At 35.5% G+C, this 26,632-nt stretch overlaps 2 protein-coding genes across 7 annotated transcripts in view; one reads left to right on the top strand and one right to left on the bottom strand.

Moving 5' to 3' along the window:
* Positions 1-17,910, top strand: part of RBM12B (RNA binding motif protein 12B) — a 29,965-nt gene extending 12,055 nt beyond the window's left edge. For 2 of the 6 annotated variants that reach the window (XR_004301477.1, XR_004301473.1), the window contains 3 exons: positions 5,285-5,392; positions 6,352-6,375; positions 13,928-14,612. The gene's annotated coding sequence lies outside the window, so the exon portion shown is untranslated. Of the gene's footprint in view, positions 1-2,990; positions 5,393-6,351; positions 6,376-13,927; positions 14,613-17,219 lie in introns of those variants that run through there. The other 4 variants (XR_004301476.1, XR_004301475.1, XR_004301478.1 and 1 more) reach the window with 4 other exon arrangements.
* CIBAR1 (CBY1 interacting BAR domain containing 1) lies at positions 344-26,329 on the bottom strand. The gene is made up of 9 exons (XM_032421833.1): positions 26,179-26,329; positions 25,378-25,612; positions 23,014-23,082; positions 21,962-22,063; positions 19,226-19,231; positions 17,931-18,035; positions 8,481-8,594; positions 2,537-2,656; positions 344-865 (listed from the first exon to the last, which is right to left on the bottom strand). Exons 1-9 carry the CDS (start codon positions 26,202-26,204, stop codon positions 776-778), a joined length of 867 nt encoding a protein of 288 aa, XP_032277724.1. The 5' UTR covers positions 26,205-26,329; the 3' UTR covers positions 344-775.
* Between the last annotated feature and the right edge of the window lie 303 nt (positions 26,330-26,632).

Here is a 26,632-nt window from a genome sequence, read left to right as displayed (position 1 = left end):
TTGGTAAAATTTTTATACTTTTAATGGTTTTTGGTTTTCCATGATGTTTTCTTAGGCAACATTCCACCAAATTACAGCTTTCCAAAAGTTGTAGTTTCGTGGATAATTCCTTAGTATGATAATCATTTTCATTTTAAAACCAGAATCAGGCTGAATGTAGCTTTTTTTTTGAATCTAAAATTTATGCTAAATTTTAATCTAAAATTCAAGACACTGATACCTTAGTGTCCCATTACCTTTAATCAGAAGAAATAACAGTCTTGTTGAAAAGTAAATTATCAAGCAATGAAACTTAAGGTTGTAGTAAGAGTGAAAAAAAGGAAAGGAAAAAAAAAACCTTGTCTTTTTTTTAAGGCTTTATGGAATAGAATTTGTATTTAATCAGAATGACTAAAGACCCTTTTTTTGGCAATGAAAGCAAAAGAAGCAAGTCAAATTGTTAGATCTCTTGTTTTTTTTGTCATCTACTTATACTGCAACCACAACTATGTATAGTGCATTAATATGAAATACTTTTGAAATACATAATTTTTTTTTAAATGGAACCTATACAAAAATCACATACTGTTGGATAGGATGTTGAAATGACTGGTGTGTAATATTTTTTAAAACCTTCATTTTTGGTCAGCACAAATTTCCTTTAATTTTCATTTCCAGTAGGATTTCATTTTGAGGTTTAACGTGTATGAAGCCAGTATAAAGTTTTACAGTGTAGTAATTCTGGATTCCAAGTCATTTAAGATGAAACCTGAAAGGTGAAGTTTACTTAAGAAAATTAATTTTCTTCTTCTGTAACATCTAAGTCTTCATCCTCTTCATCATCATCTTCTGCCTGTTGATCCTTTCTTAGTCGACAGGTAGATACCTGTTAAAAGTTAACACATTAAAAAATATATTAACTTAAAATATTTTTACATGCTTGGTATCTTTTTAATATGCTCTTACAGAGAAGGGCACATAGAACATGTATTTCAGGAAGATAATTTCTAGTAATGAAACTTCCCTACGAATTATTGTACTCTAAGGCTGAAAACAGTCACAGTTTTTTATTCATTTATCATGTTATTTTTGAGCAAAAATATGAAATTAACCATTAGATTCCAGTTGGATACCAGCACTTTAATAACATAAAATACTTCAAAGAAAAGGTACAGATTCAGGATATTATGGCAAATATATTTTAGGTTAAATAGTTCTTGGGTCACAAAAATAGGCATTTCAATGAGAATCCTCAAAGGGATAACAAAAACTCCCAAGGGATAACAAACTCCCATTTAATACTATGATTTAAATGGAATGAGTTGAGAATCTGAATTCACTACTTGGCTTTAAGTCCTTACCATTGCCACTTGGGTCGTCTTGCTTCAAACCTTTCTTGAGGGCCATCTGGTAATGTCTGGAGACACTGTTGTCACATCTGGGGGGGTGTGTTTGTGTGTGTTACTGGCATCTTGTGCATAGAGGCTAGTGAGGCTGCTGAACATGTTTAGAATACACAGGATACTACTCCCCATTCCCTTGCCAAATTTATCTGGCTCAAAGTCAATAGTGTGGAGGTCAAGAAACCCTGGAATGATGTACTTTTAAAGTACTACACAGATGTTAGCTAATTTTGGTAACATTAGCTCGAAATAGAAACAAATTTTGTATGTACTATGATACTAGATATATGGAACTTAATGTGTAAGGCACCTTATGCTGGAATGATAAAAATGTAAATTGGTTGGGGGAGAGAGGCATACATAGAAAGCAGTAAATAAATGAGTAAATAAATGCTTAGAGGAGAACCAAATGAGAATAGAAGGTATTGGGTCACATTTACCTAAAATTTAAATTTTGAAAATATTTTGCTCAATTTTGAATTCTGAATGCTGGGTATGAAAAAGGGTATAGATCTCTAGATCAGAAGTTGGCAAGCTATACCCCATTTTGCCTCCTGTTTATGTAAATAAAGTTTTACTGTAACAGCCAAATTGACTTGTTAATATACTGTTTATGGCTGCCCTTACTTGGGACATAGACCATATGGCCATTTTTTTCTATGGCCTCTTAGAGAACAAGGTTGTTCACTCCTCCCAGTTTTAGCCACCAGGTAACTCAGGTTTTCTGGGTGTGGAAGAAATGAGAAAATTGACTCTTACCTAAAGATATGTGCTTCTGTATCTAAGATAATGTTCAGCAAAAGATCTTTTTTAGGTATAATTTTCAGTAAGTCATGATAGTGGAATTTTTAAACCCTAAGCAGTTTGACTTCAGAATCTGCGCTCTTCATATTATACTGCAGAACAAATCTAGATTCGCATTCTCTTGTCCTTTCCACTTCTGCTCTCACATGTTCTGCTTTAGAGAGTATTATGTGCTATAGTATACAAGATAAAGAGATAAGAGAGCTGCGCCTAGTGTAATCTTCCATTACTTTATGTAAGAAGGTAGGAGGGTAAGTTATATTAAGTCAGGACTTAAACATTTTTAGTACTGAACACCACCAAAGGCAGCTGCTCAAATTCCTTTAAATTATGTATGGTTTCTAGCTTACCTGTCCCGTTCCAGATACACACTTAGCTGAGAGTGATCTTTGAAGAGGTGACTTTGAATTTGCTCTTACGATATCTAAACGGGATGCATAATCTGGTGGATACAGAGAATTTCGGAAAACCTGTTGGAATGATAAAGCAACATTATAAAGTAGATATCAAACCCTGGAAATCCAGAAAGCCATATTAAGTTCCTCTTAGTTAAGATTTTTTTTTAGCAACTTAACACATTTCCTCAGCAAAAGCTCATCCACCCACCCACCTCCACCTCCCAGGACAAAATTTCTATTACTCTTAATTTAAAAAAATTAAATACAAAATATATATTTTTAAACATTTATTTGAGAGAGCACACATAAAAGGGAGAGGCAGAGGGAGAGCGAGAATCCCAAGCAGGCTTCATGCCCAGTGAGGAGCCTACTTGGGGCCCGATCTCATGACCCTGAGCTCATGACCTGAGCCGAAATCAGGAGTCAGACACTTAACTGAGGCACCCAGATGCCCCAATACAAACAGTATTTTAAGTTGTAAAAATGAAAGCTAAAAAGTTTATTTGAGCCAGGTAAGGTGACTATGGGTCCTGAAACCATCACGTGAGAGCTTTTGCTGAGGAAATGTGTAAGTTGCTACCCTCAAAGAGGATGTTTGCCAGTAGGGAGGCTGCAAGTCAGTCATACCTTTGATTCTTTGTCTTCTGCTTATCTCAACTTTTACCAATTTAACTTGATTGCAGTATTCTGCTAGTATTCACATAAGAGTAAGTTGAAGCCAGTATAATTTATGCATTCCAACTTCACTAGAATCTGGAATACCTTTGTTGGTTTTTTTTCCCTAAAGCAACAGTTCCAAATACCACTCTCTTAAGCCTGTCTATATCTTTGTCTTCTCCCATTTCTTTAACATACAAATAGGTAAGGTTATCAGATGTGAATTTCTTCAACTTCACTCCCTTTTTCCTCAACTCTTCACCCTCTCCCCTAACCCCCTTTTTAAGCAAATGTCATTCTGATTCTTTCCAAGGCGCATTATTTCCTATATACAAAACTTGAAACCATAAAACAAAAGCTTGCTTTCTCCACAGGTTCCTTCCCCCAGCAAACAAGTTCAAGATCAATCTTTTTTTATATTCTACTTCATCTCTATTTGTCAAAAACATACAAGTAGGCTTTCACCTTCCACTGAGATTGCTCCTGCCAGAAACCACCAAGGTCATCTTTCTGTCTTGATCTTTACTGACCTTGTTATGAAACTTCTTTTCCATGCATGCCGTCTCTAAACTCTTCATGTGCTAGCTGCCCTACTTCTTCACATCTCCTTTTCTACTGCTTATACCTTAAATATTTTTAAAGGGTTTCCCTTAGGCCATGTTTTTTTTTTTTTTTTTTTTACACCTTTCTCTGAAAGATCTTATCTATACAGCATTTAATGCCTACCTTTCAAGGAATTCTCTATGGGCTTTCTCCTGATAGCCATACTTACAGGCCCAACTACCTTCTGTTCTCTTAGACCAACACCGTCTAGTAGAACTTTCTGAGATGATAGAAATCCTTGCTATTTTGTGCTGTCCAAAAGGGCTATGTGTGGTTACCAAGCCCTTGAAATGTGGTTCATATGAATGAGGAACTGAATTTTTAACTTTAGCCACATATGCCTAGTGGCTACTGTGTTGGACATTGTAGCCCTACATTTCATCTTTACAATGAACGATGTTACCATACATTTAGTAGACCAAACTAAAACCCTGGCGATTGCCCCTCAATTTCTCATCTGAGGTACTTCTATTTTAATTTATTGACTCTACACATTTTTCTTTATAGTTTACTTAGAATTAGCTTACTGAAGACCAAAATATATTATTAAAAAACTTTCTGGCTCCTGACTACCCAGGATCCAAATTCCTTAGGTGACATGCAAGGCTTAAGATGACTCAAACCTACCTATCATTCTTCACTTCTAGCCTATGTACCTATATGTAGAACATACTCTATTCTGCCTTTGCAATACTGATTCCTCAGAATTCCCCAGAATTCCAGCAAACTCATCACTCAAGAGCCAAGTCAAATACCATCTTCCGCTTTCTCCTATTCTCTAGTCAGTTTCTCCTAGTGTATTCTCTAGCTCCTATTGTTCATACCCTCAATACAGCTTTCATTTCATTGTTCTGTAATTACATATCTCTCCTACTAGCTTTAAGTTCCTCTAGAGCAAGGAGCCCTGTTTTATCTTTTCAACTCCTCCCAGCTTAAGACAGTAACATGATAAATGAATGATGTTAACATGACCTTAATCCCCATGTCTTTTGGGGAAAAAAAAACCTAAGGGATGTCTCTACACATTTCTTTAAACTTTAGAGAGGTGCAAGACACCAAAGAAATTGATGAGACTTAGACCCACAGGTGAGACTTGTGTTTTAGGGCACTTCAGGCATGCTAATTAGATTATTTAACATGTTACTGAGGACTCAATATTATGTTTTGGTGCCAGATATGGAACACTGGCACCCTGGTATTATATAAAAACTAGATGACTCATTAATCAACTGTTACTTGGAAAGGATATATTTTTGTTAGAACAACATTCCTTTTTTAACTGTCCTAGCAAAGATGAAGTTAAAAGTGGGAAATGGAAGACAGTATACACCCATGAGATAAAAGTCTAAACCAGTTAAATACTAAAATTAATCTCAATGCAAAACAACAGATTTACAGGAATATTTATTGGCAATAATGCTTTTCCCAATATGGTCCAAGATCTCTTCTAGGAGTGAGTCTCAAGATGTTCTGACGTGATTGCACAGAGATGATCTTTTGAAGGGGAAATGAGCCTGACAATGCTTTTTTATGTGAAGAACAAATAAGGTAAGATGGTCTGTAATATAACTAGATGCCTAACTGCAAAAAAATTAGCTGCTGCCAGATTAAGTCTCAGCAGTTCTTGTAAAGCATGGACCACGTAAGAAAAATAGCAAGTTCTTTCTCTGTTTCTCTCTACATATTTTCTCTACTTATTTCCAAGAAACCCTGTATTTAAAGGATCCTTTTTCTTCTTGGTACCTGTTTGGTATCATTTTACTTCCCCTGGTCTCACAGCTGTCCCTAGACTCCTCTCCTCTCCATGCCAATCTCTATAGGCATAATAGTAACAGTTTATGCCTATAGTTTGTTATGCTTCAGGATCTTTGTGTATCTATCTGTATCCTTTGCCTGAAAGGGTTGCCAGGGGTTCTCCTACACATTCCTCAAACTTCTCATTGAGAAATCATTCTTTGATTTCTCCAGACTATTTAGAATCCTCCATCACATATACTTACAGCACACTATATTTTTTATGAGACTGGTCATATTATAAAACTTAAATAGTTTGTGCTTCACAGATACTCTGTTTTTTACAAACTGAAGGTTTGTGGCAACCCTGCTTCAAGCAAGTCTACCGGTGCCATTTTCCCAACAGCATTTGCTCACTTCGTGTCTCTGTATCACATTTTGGTAATTATTGCAATAGTTTAAACTTTTTCATTATTATTATTACTATGTATGTTATGGTGACCTGTGATCAGTGATTATGACTCACTGAAAGCTCAGATGATGGTTAGCATTTTTTAGCAATAAAATATTTAATTCAGGTATGTACACTTTTTTAAAGATCTTATGCTATTGCATACTTAAGAGACTATAGTATACAACATTGTATATTAACTATACAGGAATTAAAATTAAAAACTTAAACAGACTATAGTATAGTGTAAACATAACTTGTATATGCACTGGGAAACTAAAAAATTCATTTGACTTGCTTTGTTGTGATATTCCTTTTGCAGAGTTCTGGACTGCATCAATCTGAGGTATGCCTGTTAGTGTCTGAATCCCATGGTAGATTTTTAAGTTTTTGCTTTGACAACTCAGACCATTTCTAACTTATAATGCTAAATCCTCAGAACTTCGAATGCTGCCTGGCATATAACAGGTGCTCAACAAACAGTTGTTGAAGGAACATTTAATGAGGTAAATACTGTATCTCCATTTTAGGGATAAGGAAGCTGAAGTATGAAGAACTTGCTCAATACTGCCACACTAGAAAAGTGGGGAAGTTGATACTTTGTCAAAAACTTATCTGCCACACAGCTCTGAGATCTTTAGTTTTTATGAATCTCTCCTCTCACGAGCTACCTAGCTAGCTGATTAAGAATAGTAGTAAGAGAAGTGGTGTGACAAAAAACCTAACTAGGACCTCTGGAATGAGAAGGAAAATCTTAGGGTCCAAAAGAATTGAAGGAACTTTAGTGACCATTAACAAATGGCATCTCAAGGGCATTTTAGAAAAAAGGAGAATGAAAATACTTGTAAAGAGGATTCCAGTCTTGTAGGAAAAGTGGGGGATCAATTCTGAACCTGCCACTCAATGCCGTGTTGTTTCTTGTAGGGAATGGTGCACATTACTCATCAAGAAGCACACTTTTCTTCGCAGGATAGAGAGGATGCAAACACAGTGTCAGTAGTCAGACTTCTGGGTTTGGCTCCCAGCTATATTACTTATTAGTTAGGGGACTCTTTGGGAAGTTTCTTAACCTCATTCTGCCTCAGTTTTCTCTTCCATAGAAATGAGGACAATAAGTACTTCTATCAAAGTTGATGGGAGAATTAAAATATAATTAAAATGCATAGATCAGTAGCTGTCCAAAGTAATCACTTTATAAACATTTGCTATTTTATTATTTTACAAATGACACATATAAGCTTGATCTATTTTTTAAAAAAATAGGACATGAAAGGAGTGAAAATTAAGAGATCTTAGCTTTAGTATTTGGAAGGACTGGACCCTTAGGAAGCCATCTATTGATAAACAATAAACAAATATCATATATGCATAACTGACATAAAACTGGGAGATGAGATTTTGGCATTGGAAAACCTATACACACATATTAAAACATGTGCCTTTCTTCATTTTAGTCAAGCTGTAATCTGATTTTACTGACTTAAGTTTCCTGGAACCAATGGAGTAGTGAGAAGAGAAGGCCCAGGTGTGCTTTATGATGGACAGTTAATAAATAAACAACTTGGGGAATCTTCACAATTGTCAAAGGGCAGACACTCCCAAATTCTATCACTTAGTAATACAGAATTCTGGCTATATCTTGAAACTACCTGGCCTTTTTCACTTCTACTACAGAGATAAAATGTGGACAAAGTATGTCTCCAATATTTTACCTGTTTTAGCAAAAATACTTTTCTGCCTTTTTTCTTCCCTTTTAGAAGATAGGAGGGTAGGATATTTACTCTTCAGATGTGCTTGCTGAAGCCAGGCTTAGATATTTAAATGCTCTAACATTAGTTGGCCAATTGGATTTGCACTGAACTCTCAGTACAAAGCAAGCCTTATTATAAATCTACATTTATTTCATAGCATACTGATTAAGAATCCTGATTCTGCTATTTGTAGCTAAGTGTCTATGGTCAAGTTAAGTTACTTAAAGCCTCTAAGCCTGTTTTTGTAGCTGTAAAATGAGAATAACAACAGCACCTACCTTATTATAGGATTGTGTGAGGAGTGAATGAGAAAATTCATGTGAAGCTTTGGGTATTCTGCATAGCATAAAGCACTCAAATGTTAGCACAAATCATTGTTACGGTTAGTATACTTAAGTGACTTACATCGCCAGTCAAAATGATACATTGTTTCACATAATGGCCTTATTAACTAGCTATTAATAAATTAACTCTTGGAACTTTACCATGGTTAATTTGAAAAGTTAAAAACACATACTTAGAAAATCATAAAAGTTCAGCTATTTGGGACTTCACACAGTAAGATAAACCACTGTAGTGCTCAAAGTTATTTTACTTTAAGTTATTTACTTTAAGTTATTTTTACCCACACAACCTAATGCTTTCTTTTAAATATGTCCATCTTAATAGAAGAACTGAACTTGGATAGACATAGTCCTACCTCCAAATCTTCTTCTTCATCAATCTTTTGTATGTTTTGGTAGGCAGCAGTGTAGACCTCTAAAGCTTTGCCATGAAATAACATTTCAATAGTGATAAATTCTGAAAATACAGTCTAAAAAAAAACACAAAAACCAAAGATTTGAATTTAAACAATCGTATGAATTTGTGAATTTAGTATATTTATTCCTTACTATAGTTTTGGCATTTTATGAAATACAAAGGTATCTCTTTTTCCACAGGGCAAATGAAGTACAAAAGATAACGGGAATAAAAATAGTTGGAAAGACCTTTTACAGCACAACCTTGGAAATTATACAAAATATTTCCTATCTGACCATTTACTTCCCTCTTATTTTTTAAGTTAGTTTTTGTATACCTTGTAATTGACATTTGTGATAAAAAAAGATCTGACTAAAATGTATATACCATTATGTACTACTCTGTCACCATATGTCTAGAAGTATTAGATAAAGCAGGTCAGTTCTAAACCTGGTATTTTGTAATTCCAACTGATGTTTAAACAATAGAATGTTTTTTAGACAGGAATTATAGCCCATCATATTTCTATGTGTTCTTGTATTCTCTAACCACAAAAGAATTACTTGGTAATTATATTGTTACCACTGATAATAGCATCATGGATTTGCATAGAGCCTTCCAGTTTACAAATATATAACTTGCCTAGTGTTGCTCACAGCTAGAATGTTGAAATTTGGGTCTGATTCTTCAAAGGTTACAGTTCTTGCTTACTGTACTGTGCTATTCTTGCTGGAATCAATCATTTCTTTCACAAATAAACTGCACGTAAACCCTATGAACTTGATAACTTATGACAAGGAAGATGATGCACTAAGAGAATGAATGAAGATGTACATGTTGATCTAAGCAGGGGTGAGATAGTCGGTAGGTAAGGAAAGGATACAAACCAGACAAGTTTTCAATAAAATAGGACCTTATCCTTTTGTTATCTTGTCCCTTATCAAAATAAAAAATCAGAGCATTAAAGTAGAAAGAAGTGGGCAGAATAAGAATAAGGTAGAAAATACTCAAGCATTGTCCTTAAAGGGGCAAGAGAGAAGAGATGGGTTATAGAAGACAAGAGTCAAATATCCATTTCTCTTCATTCCTGCTCTCCTGTGTTTACTACCCAGTTAGGAATGGTCCTGTACTTTGGAAGACAGTGTTACAGTTATCCCTTAGTGTCCTTTAATTCCCCCCACCCCCATCTCCATTCTTTCTTAAGGATTAGAAGAATATTTAAGGGAGTACTAATAGGTTTCTGATCACTACTCAGTGTAAAAACAGATCTGTAGTAGAAAAGTATCCCTTCTGGTCTGCAAAGATTGGGCTCTGGGATAAGACACAACTATGACTCAACAGTGACCCTTACTGTCAATTCCTGTAGGTGACAGAGGATTCTGGCATACTGCAGTGGCAACTAATAAGCAGCATTATGCCCAAGAATCTCCAGATATCCAGGAAATACCTTCGAGGTGAATTGGCTTGTGATTAGGACTGGGACATAGAGACTCACTTAGTTGTCAGTCTTCCTAAGGTAGCTGCCTAGCTAGAAAGGAGTCAAGTGCCAATTAGGAGTGTGGAAACTCCTAGAGGGAAAACAGCAGAACTAGGAGTCAATGATAAGCCAAAATACTGAAAACTCCTACTTGGTTCTTGGTCTGCAGCTCATTTTAGGTAATGGGAACAATCAAGCACAGGCTTACATCTTTCCTCCTGAATCTTAAATTGAGAGATTTTCTACATTTAGTAAATAAAGAACTATATAAAAAACTATAGACATAGTTTGACTTTATTTTTATTCAAGGCTCGAACAAAATTTTTTCATTTACTTAGGCTTAGAATTATACAATAAACTCTTAAACTTGTTTCAGGTAAGTACAGAGGGAGGTTGGAGAAGCACATTTTACAGTGTTACATAGTCAACTATGTTTTAGTTTTTCTTGGATATTTACAGACCATCTGTTTACTTACGTGGATAGAGAAGAGAAGGTGTTTACCTTATGCTATAAAAGTACCTGAGAAATAAAATAGCCTCAAATAAGGGATTAAGCTTAATCACTCAAGGGAGTTAGGTGTTACTCCTATTTTTAAATATTTCCACAAATGACATTCTAAATCTTTAATAGATACACTATTTAGTAACTAGTGAAATCCAAACATTTACAACCTTATTACACCTAAATCTGTAGATTTAGGCTTAATTCAGTTCTATTCCACTGTGGTAATTTTGTGGAATATGTGAATATTTTAAAATATTTTTCAAATATGTGAATATAGTTATTAAATTTCCGATGGTCAAAATCTGTGTCATCTCTGAACTAACAGTTATTTAATACTAGCATGTTATAGGATTTATATTCCCCTTAGCACATAAGCCCTGAAAAATACGTAGATATGTCTGTCAATACATTATTTTTCTTTATTCATATCCTCTAATTAGAGAAACTACTGCATTCTCATTTTAAGACACTGATCAACTTTTAGTCTGTTACCATTTTCCAATTTCAAAATTTAGCTTTAATTAGTGATAAGTACTTTACAAATTATCTTTATAAATGGCTATTATTTACTACTTGGAAGGTGGGGGGAAATCACTCTCAAGTTTTGTGATACTTTGGTTTAATCTTCTATGGTTTGAACTTTTATTTCTTGACAAAACCTGTATTATAACACCTAAATAAGAGGAGAATGGCTCTACTGATTTTTTATACTGTTTATTTTTCTGTCAGAAACAGTAGTGGGAAATCAGTAGTACTGGTAATCTAGTACCCCAGACTTGGAATTTTTGACCCAAGAGTCGATGAAGCCTAAAGATTATCACAGAGGAGAGTTATATCTCTGAGTATAGTCAGAAAAGAATACTGCCAATCATACTCTTTCTAGTTAGAATTTCATAAAATATCCGAAAATAGGCAGGAGAATAATAGCAAGGAACATTAAAAGTTAGATGACAACTAATATAAGAAAGAATATAAAAAGCATGTTTTTGAAATAAAATATTTTCCGTGAATGACCAGAAGGGTGGTAGAACTTTCTAGGAACCAATCATAATTAGAAATAATTTTCCTCAAATAAATACAGCTAACTTTCAGTGATCTCATATAATCTTATCTGGAATGGGTCAGTATGATCAGGGACAGAAGCATTAATGATTTCTTTTTTTTCCCCTTTTCAATTTTATTTTGTGTGACCAGAAGGCAATTTGGGCACATACTGATTTTTATTGGTGGGGGATGGGGGAGCTAATCTGAAATTCTTACCTGTTGGAAGTATTCTGTAAAGCAGGAGAGAATAGTAGTTAAGAATATAGGCTCTGGATTAAGATAAATCTGGGTTCCAATCATGACAAATATAAGAGCTATATAATATTAAGCAGTTTATATAATATGTTCTTTTCCCTAGTTTTTCTCATCCTTACAATGAGGATAACAACAGTACCAACCTCAGAGGTTTTGGGGTTAAGGACTAAATGAGATAATCCAAGAAAAAGTACAGTATGGTAACTGGTTTAGAATAAGTGCTCAAAACAAGTTAGCTATTTTTATTACTCAAGAAGTACACTTGCTAAGTTAGAAAATGTTCCTTTTCCTAATATTAAAGCCTCCATTGGATTTAATTAGCAAGTAAGACTTTTAACCAAAAAGTCATAAAAGGTCTAACATTTTGGCAAGTAAAGGGGAAATAATGGTTCTCCAGAATAGAGGCTATTCAATAAATGATGTCAAGAGAAATTTTATCTACTTGAAAAGAATGAAATTAGATATCTACCTCATACCATATGCAAAACACAACTACCAGATAAAATGCTTAAATATTTAAAACTTTTTTAGATATCACAAATACTAGAAGAAAATGTAAGCAAGTATTTATACAAACTTAAGGATGAAAACAACCTTTGTAAGCATGACACCAAGTCAGAAACCAAAAAGGAGAAGACCCAACATATGTGGCAACAAAAATAAAACTTTAAGGCAAAAACACACCATAAACAAAATGGGAAAATACATTTGCAACATATCTTCTCTTTAATATAAGGGGTTAATTTTCTCAATATAAAGACTTTACAAATTCATATGAAAACTACCAATATTCAATAAAAATATAGGCTAAGGAAAAATGTGGGTAATTTACTAAAGAAGAAATGTGTCATTAAATATATGAAAATATTCCGTCTTAGTAGTAACTGCAAATTAAGATGACACTGATTCCTTCACCTCTCAGATTAGTTATTATTAAAAATACTGCTACTCTTCATTAGTACACTGGGTTACTCATGCAAGGTTTTGTAGAAATGCTAGTTAAAATTTTGTGGACATAAGTTTAAAGCTTTGTGGACAGACGGTATCAAAATTTAAAGGGTGCATGTTCTTTGAATCAGAAATGCCACTCTGGTAACTTATCTGAAAAGAATAACTGGATCAACAAAAAGGCCAATGTTTAATGATGCAATGAGATTTATAATTGCAAAAGTAACCTAGATATCCACCAATAAGGACTGGTTAGATAAAGTAATATATCCATAGGAAAATACTATGAGGATACCAAAAAGGATGATATGCATCTGTTTCTTAGCAAATATGCCCATGATATATATTAAATTTTAAAAAGTGATGCTACATATAGTGTGGTCCACTTAAATACAGCTCTATGTATAGGGGAAATGCTATCATGCTCCTCATAAGGATGTTGTGAGGAGTAAATGAGTTTATCCACATAAAATGCATATAATATGTGACAGTCAATACCTAAGAAAATTTGTTATCATATCTATTGTGTATATGTGCATAGAAAAAAAACTGGAATGATATAAACCAGAATGCTAACTGATTATTTCTGAGTAGTAGGATTATTACATTTTTCTCAATAATTTTGTGAAAAAAATTTATGGTGATTTTATATTTAGTTGTAAGAAAAATAAAGCATTTAAAAATTAAATTTAGAAGATGTTTCTTGCTCACGTTAGCTACTTTGCCACATACTGTATTCCTGTCCCTCTCTGTTCCAGGAGTGACCCTGGTCAAGATCTTTTCTATAGATCTGAAATTCCCTTGACATTCACCCTATAACTGATGACTTTTCCGATTACATGGGAAACAAATGGGACTGTGATTTTTTTTAAGAGAGAGAGGAGGAGGAATGAGCAGGGGGAGGGGCAGAGAGGGAGAGAGAGAATTTTTAGCAGGCTCTATGCCCAGCATGGAGCCCAGTGTGGGGCTCCATCTCCTGACCCTGGGATCATGACGTAAGCCAAAATCAAGAGTCGGGATTTTTAACTGCTTAATGGACTAAGCCACTCAGGCACCCCAGGGACTGTGATTTTTCATTCACATTGTGTACAATAAGTTCCATAACAACTTTTCTCAGAAAGACAAATTTTTTGCAAGGTTCCTATGAAAAGTATCTAAAAATTGTGCTACCTTGCAGATTAATGCTGCTACCAAAATTCAGATGGACTTGTAAATTAAACCCACCTCGAACACAGTAGTACAGTTACCAGCAGTGCTCACTCATTCTGCCCCCTGGGAGGTTAAGGAAGGAGCCAGAAGCTCTGTCCCCATCTGAAGCAGTAGCCTGATAACAGGTAAGAATAAGAATGTTCTGATGTTTCTCTCAAAATTATGAGTGGCATCAACGATTTTTACTTTTTTAAGAATTTTTCTCATAAACAGAAATGTGAGACATGCTTAACATCAACAAAGGGGGGCAATAACGTAACTCTTTTTGACTTGTCTTTGAGGCTTCTGGTATGGGATTTGTGCATCCCTCTTCATCATAAAAGATCTCAAATGAGGCCTGACTTGGAAAAGAAACAATCTGATACTGAGGAGGAAAGATGTATAAAAGGGGAATTCAGAACCGTAACAGAGTTCAATATCAACCTCTGGAAACCATTTCTGGAAGTTTGCTAGATCGTGGGGGTCTGCATTTAAAGTGTAGGTCGTCACAGATGACATAATCTTGTAAGTAGAAAATCCTAAGCGATCTACTAAAAAACTATCGGTGCTAATAAATGAGTTCTGCAAGGTTGCAGAATATAAGATCAGTGTGCAAAAATAAATTATTTCTGTGTGCATTTGCAATGAACAATCCAAAAATGAAACTAAATAAACAGATCCATTTACAATAGCATCAAGAATTACAAAATACTTAGGAAAAAGTTTAAGAAAAGAAGCACAAAACTTATACTTTGAAAACTACAAACACAGTTAAAAATACATTAAGGAATATTTAAATAAATGGAAAAATATCCCATGTTCATGGATTGGAAAAATTAATTTTAAAACGGCAGTACTCCCCAAACTGATTTACAGATTTGATGCAATCCCTACCAGAATCCCACCTGACTTCTTTATACAAACTGACAAGCTGATTCTAAAATTCATACAGAATTATAACAGATCCAGAATAGCAAAACAATCTTAAAAAAGAACAAAGGACACCTCATACATCCTGATTTTAAAATTCATATAAAGCAATGCTAATGAAGATAGTGTGGTACTGGCATAAGGAGAGACCTATAGATCAATGAAAGACAAAGTCCAGAAATAAAACCATTTCAACAAGAGTTCCAAGACTATTCAATGGGAAAGAATAGCTTTTTCAAAAATCGTGCTTGGGCAACTGGACAGTCACATGCAAAAAGATGAAGTTTAAACTTCAGTTCACACCATACATAAAACTTAACTCAAATGGATCAAAGGCTTAATTGAACCATGAAAACTATACAACTATTAGAAGAAAGCAGATAAATCTTCAAGATCTCAGATTTGGCAATGGATTGATAAATATGACAAAACATAAGCAACAACAAAAAATACATTGGACTTCATCAAAATTACAAATTTTCTGCTTCAAGGAACACCATCAAGATATTGAAAAGAACCCTAAGAATGGGAGAAAATAATTTCAAATCATAGATCTGAAAAGGGACTTGTATCCAGAATAGATAAAGAACTTTTACCACTCAATAATAAAGACAACCCAATTAAAATATGGGCAAAGGATCTGAATAGACATGTCTTCAAGGAAGATATACAAATGGCCAATAAGCATTAGTAGGGAAATGCAACTGAAAACCACAATGAGATACCATTTCACACCCACTAGGATGGCTGTACTGAAAAAGTCTGATGAACAGCAAGTACTGGTGAGGATGCAGAAAAATCTGAACCCTCATATTACTGGTGGGAATGTACAATGGTGCAGGAAGTTTCTCAAATGATTAAAGATAGGGTTACCATATGATCCAGCAATTTAATTAGATATATATGTAAGAAAAATTAAAATATATGTCCATACAAAAACTTGTACATGAATGTATCATTAATCAAAATAGCCCAAAGGCAGAAACAACCCAAATGTCCATCAACTGATGAATGGATAAACAAAATGTGGTTATATCCATATAATGGAATATTTGGCCATAAAAAGGAATGAATTACACTGATAGGATACATGCTATGATACGAAAGCATGTATATAGCTAATATACATATAACATATATATATATATATATATATATATATATATAGCTAATAATGAAAGCATGCTAAGTGAAAGAAGCCAGTTATAAAAACCATGTTATGATTCCATTCACATGAAATGGCCAGAATAGCCAAATCCATAGAGACTTCAGATTAGTGGTGGTTACATAGGGCTGGGGTGGGGATGGGAGGGTTGGGGTGTGGGAAGCAGCAAAGTACTAGGTCTTACTTTGAGGTGATAACTGTTCTAAAATTGAGTGGTAATGGCTGCACATATTGGAACACACTAAAAACCACTGAGTTGTACATTTTAAATGGGTGAATTGTATGGTGTATGAATTCTATCTCAATTTATTAAAAAGTAGGTTTCTTCTTGTCTTACATTTTTGGTGACCACCAAGAGACTTCCTTCCAGGGGCATAATACTGTAGGCAAAGAGAAAAGCTTGAAAGCCCCTTTCTTCTTTGTGCACCCTCCACTCTGCAGTCCCTCTATGTCCTAATGCTTCAGGAATTGTAGGAATTGCAGTTGGGAATTCTGCACTCACTCACTCTCTGCCCATTTTGTAACTGGTGGTTGCTCAGGGAATTAAAAACATCTGTAGAGGTAGTCTGAACCTGAAGTGAGCCCAAAGATCAGAGACACTGCCACGTGTAAAAGAAAATTTTGCGGGCATGAGGAGCAGTGGTGGATCCACGTGAGGAATCAGACTGCCACCACTAACGAAGCCCTTAGGTGGCAATGGAATCAAGCATACCTCACAAGTCTCCATTCTCATCGTTCAGGTTAAAGCTAATTATTTTAATAACCTTCCTTTCCCCCTCAATTTAAGAGATGATGTCAGCAAGTGTAAAACATTATATCCCACCCACACTCTCCCACCTCAGTAAATGGAGTTTGTCTCAGGGCAGCTTTCTGAGATGCTCTTCATGCATTACACAGCAGAGTGCAAAGTGAATTGAGAGGCTTTAAAAAAAGGTTTTTGGTCTTCAGGACCAAACTAGAGACCTTTGAGCATGGCTATCAGAAAAATCAAAGTTCTGAAATTGTTTGAAACTATGATGGGGGGGCGGGGAAGGTGCAAATGAATGTTAATTCATGGACTTTAAAAAGGAATGATGATTATTAAGTGGCATATGGTGCTTATTTTATTGATAAGAACATAACTTTTGAAAGCAGGATGTTTTCTTTGTTAATAGTTATAAAATGACAAAAATATTTTTCTTTAAAGCTTGATCCCGGGAAATTTGCAGTGAGCCAAAACACATCCTAGATGACTTGTTTTAAAGGACTTACTATGGTCACAAGCAATCCTCCAAATCTGTCCAGGTGCCTATGAAAAAGTCACTGAAGACCTTCTGAAGTCCATGATCCCAAAGGTGTCAAATCTACTGGCTTTTTACAATAAAATAAGGCAATTCTTGTGATACCATATCATGGTGGATGCAACTTTATGTGGTTGGCTACTCTCACCTATTCATTTATTTGATAAGATGTAGTTACTAGAGAGTACTAAATGAGAGTGTATTATAATGGAAAGCACAGATTTTTAAAATACATAATTGTTTATAGTTCAGATTTTTGGCTATGATACTTTGGGTAAATTACTTTATATCTCTGCTTAAATTTCATAAGATATGGGTAACACCACCTCATTCTTACGAGGTTGCTATAAGATTAAAAGATAATACATATTTGGTGCCTGCAATAGCACTGGATGCACAAGAACATAATAAATGTTAGTTTCCTTTGATTAAACAGTACTTGTGATAACAAGTTGAGTATCTGAGGAAATGGGAAAATAACATTTGATATTTCTTATTTATAGTATCTTTTTCATATAGACTATGGGCTAAAAAAATTAGTAATTTAAATTTTTTATACATTTAAATGAAACAATAACATGAGAAAACATGTTTTGAACTTTAAGTTACTTTATTACCTTTATATCCTTTATTTTCTGCTTTTCAAAATTGTCAATAGTTTCCTCCAGATGACGAGTTGTTCGGGTAGCATCCATTGTAGCTCTCTGCAATTCAGTTTCTGCCTGCAAAAGAATTCCCCAACCAAAGATATAAAAAAATTCAAGTTAGAACCCATTCAACTGAGTCTATTTGTAAATGTTACCATTGCACTACTGGCTTTTTGGCATAACAACTGTAAATTGTTCAATAATATATTTTACCATATAAAATAAGATGATTTATATAATAAGCACGTGCAGAATAAAGAACTTTAAATCTATTAAGTGACATGATTCCTGACCTCACACGAAAGAAAACAAAACTCCTTCCCTTTCTTCCTACAAAACCATTTTTTTTCCCTGTATTACCCTTGGATTATTTACTGTAAAACAATTTTCTATATTTTCTACTGCTTTCACCTATTTCACTGTCTATGTCATTTATCATTCTATTCTTTTTCTTCTCATTCTTTCGCCTTTAATGCTTTCTCTCCAAAAAAGGACCCATGACTTAAGTAATTTTCTAGTTCTCCAAATGCATTAAATGTTTCTAATCTTATAATATCCTAATCAGATATGGCAGAATATATACTATAAATATTTATTTCAGCATGGGGTATATTTGTATATTCTTAGAAGCTAACAATATTACACTGTTACTATTTAGTTAGTGCTTAGTACAAAAGATACATATACCAGTAACAAATTAGATGACAAGTCTAATGCTTTGCTTCATATATTGTAATGACAACACTCATACTATTGTATAAACAATATGGTAGCCAGCAGCCACATGTGGCTATTTACATTAAGATTAAATGAAAATTTAAAAACTATGTCCTCATTTACTCTAATTGCATTTCAAGAGCTCAATAGCCATATATTGCTAGTGGCTACCGTAAAGGGCAGAACATTTCCAATCTACTCATGTATTTCTCTTAAAAAAGCATCTCTTACTTTAGAACAGTTGTCACCCAAAAATATTTAAAATATTTTGTTAAACAGTAGAGGTTTTAAAAAACATAGCCTAATTTTCTGATTAAATTCTTTCTAATAGTTTTGTTTCCTATACTAATGTAGTATATTTACTCAAAAGTATCAAATATCATCATTTAATAATTAATCCATGGGAAAAATGTGCATTTGTCATCAAAGTTTAGTGACACATATTATTCTGACATTTAGCCCTTGCTTTCAAGAAAAGATATAAATTGAAATAAGTAAAAGAGTTTACTATAAGGATCCATTTCTTGACACACCACTTTATTACCCACCTGTGACTGAAATTTTTCATAAAGGAAAAAATACATTTCAAAGAGAACAATTTTTTAAAGTAAATTAAAATCATATGCTCACAGAATTATATAATCTAGCAATTATACATTAATTATAACTTCATAGTGATTATGTACTCTTACATTTAGATTAACTCAAATGAACGATTTTAAGATACTAAGTGTAAAAGAATATTTTTATACGTATGTGTGTGTGTACATTTGCCATATAGGGTGTAAAGTTTTTTAAAACCATATAAACTTTTAACTTTTTTTTTTTTTTTAAAGATTTTATTTATTTATTTGACAGAGAGAGAGAGACAGCGAGAGCAGGAACACAAGCAGGGGGAGTGGGAGAGGGAGAAGCAGGCTCCCCTCTGAGCAGGGAGCCCCATGTGGGACTTGACCCGAGCCGAAGGCAGCCGCCTAACGACTGAGCCACCCAGGCGCCCCTAAACTTTTAACTTTTAATCATACCCAGTAATCAAAAATAATTTTCTATATTGCTGGGCTTGAGATTTTTAAAAATATACCTTCATCACAGGAAATTCAAAAGTAAAATAGAGCTCCTTTATAGATTCATATGAAAAATTTCTAACAGTTATTTGATGCACGTTAACCTACTAATGAGAATACGCAAGCAGACTAACTTCTTAATACTATTACATGTGACTCATATAGTTCTTCACTTGTGACTACTTCCTTTTGACTTATGTCTTTGCCCTCCCCATTTTACTGATAAAAGAAACAGTTTTAAAATTTAGATGGGTAGGCAGAATTGGCTAAACCAAGGGAGAGTGGGGAAGCAGAAACTACAGTTGGTACATCTTACTCTTCCACCACCCTCCAGCAACTACTATTTGTTTCTGAAAGTCTCAAATCCTTTTACTTAGGCATAGCAACTCACCCAAAATTATACAGCTATTTTTAGCAAAGAGGATACGGGTTTCTATTTCTTCTTCTTTTCTGAATATTCTTCAAAATCCTATAATGGGTCAAGTTGAGTAGGAAATGCTTTTGATTAAGATACTATGATACAACTCTCTGAGTAGAGATATCAGTATATTTAATGAAAAAATGGCTTCTGAAATGGTGAGCCAGAGCCCTGAGATTCTTCTTTACCCCATCCTCTTCTATCAGTGCTACTCCATGTTATTTTACATACTGAACTTTAACATGCCTCTTTTGAATTGTCAGATGAATTTTAAGGGTCCATCCTGGTAAATATTCTGTAATGCTATGAGTGGATATTTTTATATTTATATTGAATATGTTTATATTTAGATTGTCCTTTATTTTCTATAATAGTCTTAGGTTGTCAAAATCCACTCACTTTCCCAGTGAGCACAGCAGTTCACCTACAGCAATAATCTATTCCTTTGTTGTATTTATTTCCCCCCATGGGAACCCAATTCTAGTTTCATCTACAGTGTAAGACTACCTCCTCCACGGCAGTGTTCACAACAGACCATCTAAGTCAGAAACATCTTTGTCTTAGGAATATTCATTTCTGTGTTGAGTCTCCATATCAATACCCGATTCAATCCTACCAACTACTCAGGATTCCAGATGTGACATTTTTCCTGCCTTTATGTATTTTCCTCCAAACAAAACAATAAAATTTTGACCTCTTTCTTAAAAACTGGTGACAACCTGGTCTCTCCCTTAGTCCCTAGTTGTCAGTCATAAATTTTTCATCATTCTCTGGTTTGCCTGACTTGCTTAAAACCCAGACTCCATAATCTAGTTGTAGATCTTAAGCCTCAATGAGATGTTCCTGTCCCAGCCTCCAATGGGCACTTCCAAGCCCTATGGCTGCCCACTTTTGTTTATTTCAAGGTTGGGCATATGTACCTTTGGTCCAAAGGAAGGAGGACCAGGCAATTGGTACAGCCCCAAATCACTGCTCAAGGGATTCCCCTCAGGAATGGAGGTGCTCTGCAACTTCAAATGCCCCCATAGAGCCACTCCTCCTGTGGTTTCTGGCTGAGCTGGGCAGTAAAAACCTTTAGGAAGTAGGAAGGAGACAAAAGAAGGAATGGGAAAAAGAGGCAGTGGGATAAATTAGTACTTTCTATACAATTGCACTTATCCCAATTGCTGGCAATTAGCCAGGCACTATTTTCTATTCTTTTGTTTAGTCATGAACAAGGCACATCATTCTTAACAGAAGAGCCTTGTTACAGTAGACAGCCCTATCTAGATCCTTTTGTGTCCAGCTATGAACCTCAATTTTACTCTAGAATCTCCTGAAGGTCTTTGGCTGGTAGTCCGAATTGTGGTTTCACATTGTTGTTGTTTTTAAAGGTGAAGGGAATTATACTGGGGAAAAATGACTCTTCCTTCCTTTTCTCAAAAGTGGGGCAGACAGGGCATTGATATATTGGATTCATGATAGATCTTTAAATTAATTTTAAAATTAATATTCAGTCATCATGTGAAAAAAAACCTCAGAATTCTGAACTTACTTTTTATAAAAACATCAACATTTTAAGTGTTTTTTTTTTTTAGTATCTATTCTGGAAAACAATGAGGGGATTGAATTAGGTGGTGTATTCTCTTTATAATTAGTTGATTTCTATAATGAGAATTTGTAAATGCATGTGTTTCTTTTCAACCTTTATATTCAAATTTTCTGCACATTTAAAAGCAGAAATGTGTAATTTCCATATATATTTACTTTTGTACAGCATACCTTACAAAACATTTTTTTAAAGATCAAAAGTCAAAGGATACAATAACATGTCGATCCGATGGATTTCGCTGACGTGTTCTTTCTAACTGAGTTAACTGTTTAGCTTCTCGATTCCTTGCTGTTAATGTTGCTTTGAGGTCATCCTGAAAATAAGCATTTTTGATTAATGAAAATCTCTGATTTAAGAAATAAAATACACACACTCTGTTTTAAGAATGGGAAAACACTCCTTGTTTGGTCCAGGCATTACCAGCACAGGAATTATTACTGCAAAATTAGTGTGTGTCTTTGTGTGAGAGTGTGCACATGTGTGTTTCTTTAACACCCTCTCAAATAATGACACAGACAAGATAATTTCAATGCAAACCTTTGACCACATATATAATTTTATATACATACATATAAAATTTTGATTGTGGTGGTAGTTATATGTGTATATACATTTGTCAAAACTCAATGAACACTTAAAACAGGAGAATTTTATTGTCTGTAAATTATACCTCAAAGTTGGTTGAAAAAACAGAACTTGGGGTTGTAACATACAGTATGGTGACTATAGTTACTAACACTGTATTGCATATTTGAAAGTTGTTAAGAGTACATCTTAAAAGTCCTCATCAAACGAAAAAAAATTTCTAACTATGTATGGTGATGTATGTTAACTAGACTTGTGGTGGGTATTTCGCAATATATCCAGCTACTGAATCATTATGTTGTACACTTGAAACTAGTATGTCAGTTATACCTCAATAAAAAAATACAACTTTGTCATACTCACTTTTAGTCTGCATGTTATTGCCTGCTTTAAAATGAAAAATATAATCTTATGTTCATTTAGTAAAATAAGTTCATGACTATAAATATTAATATTTTAAAGTTTCTGTAATAAAGTATTGCTTCATGTTGCTATGGTTTACTTAGTAAGCTCATTAAAAATATTTCATTATTCACAAAGTTCTAAGAAATGATGCTTCACAGAGTGTGTAAAAAACTGTATAAACTACATTGTAGTTTTTATTAAGAGGACAGTTATTGGAAACCTCATACTCTTTGCCATAATAGTTAATAATAGTAGGAAAATGAATTTACTTACTCGTTTCATTTTTACAATGGTTCCATAAGCTTTCAAAGGTTCAACTACTTTGGCTTCAAGTCTTTCAACCTATTGAAAATTATTATAAAATATAACTGAAAAGAAACATAGACATATCAAAATTTAAATTCTGAAATAAAACCTGGGCTATTTAACCTGAACATAATTATTACACAGAGTAATGTTTTAAAATGTTTAAAATGTCACAGTTTATAAGTAAAAGAATAATCACCAGCAATTGATAAAATTCAGAATCTAAACTCAAACACAATAAAAGCTGTTAGATGTAGAGTAACACTGAAAGCAGAAAAGCACCTAGTATGCAATATGGCAAGAAAACATTTCAGGTTTCTAAGAAATTTATCTCTGTCATACGATCATCTCTGTATTATTTTTCTTCATTATAGTAGCTTTTGGGTAAGTTTCAAGACCTCTCACATATTAGTACAGCTACCAATTTCAGTGTGTTTAGCATAGTATTGGATATTTTACATATATTATCTCCGAAATGTAATAGTCCAACTTTCCAGGTAAGAAAACTGAAGCTGAAAGATACAGCATATTGAAAAAATTTAAAGCGACACAATCCTCAAAAGCAAAAAGAACTGTATTAGCTGCAATCCTTTTCTGGGAAGCCATTTGTAAATTACCAAAGCTTGGAGAAAAAGATAAATGGTCTCAGTGTTGCTGAGCTGTCAAACTGCATGGTTGATCTTTTATTTAGAATTAAACTGTTTTTCTTAAACATTACGATTTTTATCACATTTTGAGTAATTACTTCCTTTAATAGCACTAGTGGAAGGCACTGAAGAAATGGGCTTTTTAAAGGCAAATATAGCATAAGAAAAATAACTCCTGGACATTAAAATTTTCTTTATCAGGACAGGTAACACAAGATGACATTAATTGTTTAAAATGAACATGTATTATTTGTGCAGCAGGAAGAAGGCTTTTTTTGATGATACATGTTTATATAGTACATTTCATTTCATATTGATTTTTCTATAAACAAAATGTATATGAATGTTTCACTTTAAAAGATTTTAGGAAAATGAAAAAAATCAAGTTCTCATTGAGCATTTAAGTATTAGGAATCCTAAAATCAAAACCATGAATACTCAGGATAGTTTCGTCTATCTACCATTTCGAATAATCCATACGCTGATTATTCAGTGCAAGGATTATTCAAGTCTTTTTTTTCTGTTCTCCTTTTTGTCGCCTACCTTTTTTGTTCATTGTTCATTAGCACCTCCACCATTTGGTAAGCAAGGGAAATAAAAAGGAGAACAAATGTAAATCAATTCACTTTGCTATTTGATAAATAGCATAAAGTTTTTCTAGAAAGGGGCACTGAAATTATTGTCTTAACATAGGATTTTAGGGTTATCAGTGAGTATATATTATTTTTGAAGTCCCCAGTTAATGTGTAACTGAGAGTTGCTTGTTTATTATAGAATATCATATGACAAGAACTCAACTTTTCCCAAAAAGTACCCCCAAATGTAATTACTACTCAAATTTTGGTACGAATAGCAAGTATAGGTTCAAAGATCATTACCTTCACTTTGTTTTTGTCATTTTTTTTGATGATGGAAATTTCTGTATTAGGCTTTTAAAAAGTACCAAAAGCACTGATGAGAGGAGTACAAGAGAAGCAATACAGCTTCTAACTGGGCAACTTCTAACATTTAACCTGTATCTTGAAAACTAATATAAGTAAAGGTGCTTATGAGGTATTAAAAGTAAAAATGAGCTTTTAGAAAGAAAACAATTAAAACACCACCTTCTTCCCTCCCTTCCAAAGCAAAAAAACCAAAACAAAACAAAAACAAAACGACCCCACAGTCTCACTAGTACCTATGATATCAATCAGTAAATCAATGCTGCTTTTTTTTCTTTTTGTCAATGAAATATTGGTCAACTTTCCAGAGCATTGAAGCAACAAAATCTCTTGTCCGTTCATTACTTATTCACTCACATTACGACTCTCAACATCTTCCATCTCCAGACATACTTTAAAATATACTTACGTGCACACCAGACACAAGTCATGCTCCTTTTCTTCCCCATGGGTACTATGTTTACTACCCCTGTAAATAGCCACCCCTTGGCCAAAAGCTGGCAAATGAAATGGGGAAATTCAGGACTTCAGGACATCCTAAAGTTTAGTTTGAAAACGGTAAAATCACAAATCACAGGAAGCTTCCCTTTAATAGACTCACACAATGTTACATGAAAATGTACGTTTATCATCAAGTGTGCGTTCGCCACTGCAGTTAGGTGGATTACAAGTGAAAGTCTTCACGGGTCCTTCATCCACTACTTCAGGGCTCACTCATAACAATGACGCTGTGACCTCCATACCTCTGCTTGTCGATAATCCTGAAGTTTGGCAAACTCATCAGCAAAGTTTTTCAGGCCCTGCTTTAAATTTGGGGTCTCTGTAGAGGCATACACGTTGATTTCATTCACCAGTAGATCTGCTTTGTCTCGCAGTCTGGCAGTTTTCCGCACATAAGCAGCAAAGATTTGGCACAGCTCTCCGAAATGCTTCTCCACATTTGTGACAGCATCTTGCAGTTGTCTGGTTTGAGCGTCCCTAGAGAAAAAGATGACACAAAACGCAAATCATTCTCATTAGAGATGAGATGGCTTCATCTCCACGTTAATTTGATATGCAAACATTCCCGGGGCATTTTGCAGCTTCGAAGGCACAAACCATCAACGATCCCACCATCTCCGAGGGGCGGATTCTAGTCCTCTAGGTCCCCTTTTGGGGCCTGGCCTCAATACCCCCGACAGTGTAGGCGCACGAAGAGGCCGGGCTCTGGCCAGCCGCGCCGCTGCGGGGCGGCGGATGCTAGGGCTGCTCGGCGAGGCCTGGGCGCCCCACTGCCTCCCAGCCGTCTGCACAGCCCGCGGCAATGCGGGGCCCGGCGCCCGGGGAGCGTGATCCCCGAGATCGCCCATCCCACCCCTGGCCTCCGGGGCTTGCTGCAACCAGGGGGAGGTAGGCCCCAGAGCGCAGCGGGCTCGGCCCAGACCCCGGCCCAGGCTCGCAATTCGGCACGGAGGCCCCACGGAGAGAGGCTCCACTTCCCCTACCCGAGCCCTCGCACGGGGGATGGGGGTGGCCCTGGCCAGCGGAGGCCCCGGGGCTGTTACCGGTTTTCCATGCTGCGCCTCAACATGTTGCCTTGCGCACGGCCGGGGACCCTGACCGGGGCCCAACGACCTGGGCTCGGAGGCGCCCGAGCGTGCGCCGGGGCGCGAGCCACCGCCTCCTGGAGCCTGAGAGCCCGCCCCGCGCGCCGCCGCGCCGGCTCCGGCGTTTCTACGGCAACGCGGCGCGTCCCCGGGCTCAGGGCCCGAGTCGGCGGGAGCGCGGCGAGGGGAAGCCGGGGGGGCCGCGGCGCCCAGCCCGAGCCCCTCCGGCGCGTTCGCCTGGCGCTTTCCTTCCCGCCGAGTGTGGCCGGCGCTCGCTGGCGGGCCTTTCGTCCGCGTGGAGAGCCGCGCTTACCAAACACCGCCTCCAGTCAGTCCTTCCAGCCTGGACTGCGAGCCAAGGAGGGAAAAAGCCAATCAACCAGTAACTAGGAGGGAAACGTACAACTAAAGG

Source organism: Phoca vitulina, unplaced genomic scaffold (assembly GCF_004348235.1).
Source record: "Phoca vitulina isolate PV1807 unplaced genomic scaffold, GSC_HSeal_1.0 scaffold25, whole genome shotgun sequence".
Lineage (NCBI taxonomy): Eukaryota > Metazoa > Chordata > Mammalia > Carnivora > Phocidae > Phoca > Phoca vitulina.
Note: the sequence above shows the minus strand (reverse complement) of the source record. Positions and strands in the feature narration are given on the sequence as shown.

Excerpts from the sequence above, each read along its gene's own strand:
- CIBAR1 (XM_032421833.1), bottom strand. The coding sequence starts at position 26,204 with ATGTTGAGGCGCAGCATGGAAAACCG. Across the intron at positions 23,083-25,377 it reads AGGATTATCGACAAGCAGAG|GTTGAAAGACTTGAAGCCAA; the intron begins GTATGGAGGTCA and ends AATTTTCAATAG. Across the intron at positions 8,595-17,930 it reads AGAAAATAAAGGATATAAAG|ACTGTATTTTCAGAATTTAT; the intron begins GTAATAAAGTAA and ends GTTTTTTTTTAG.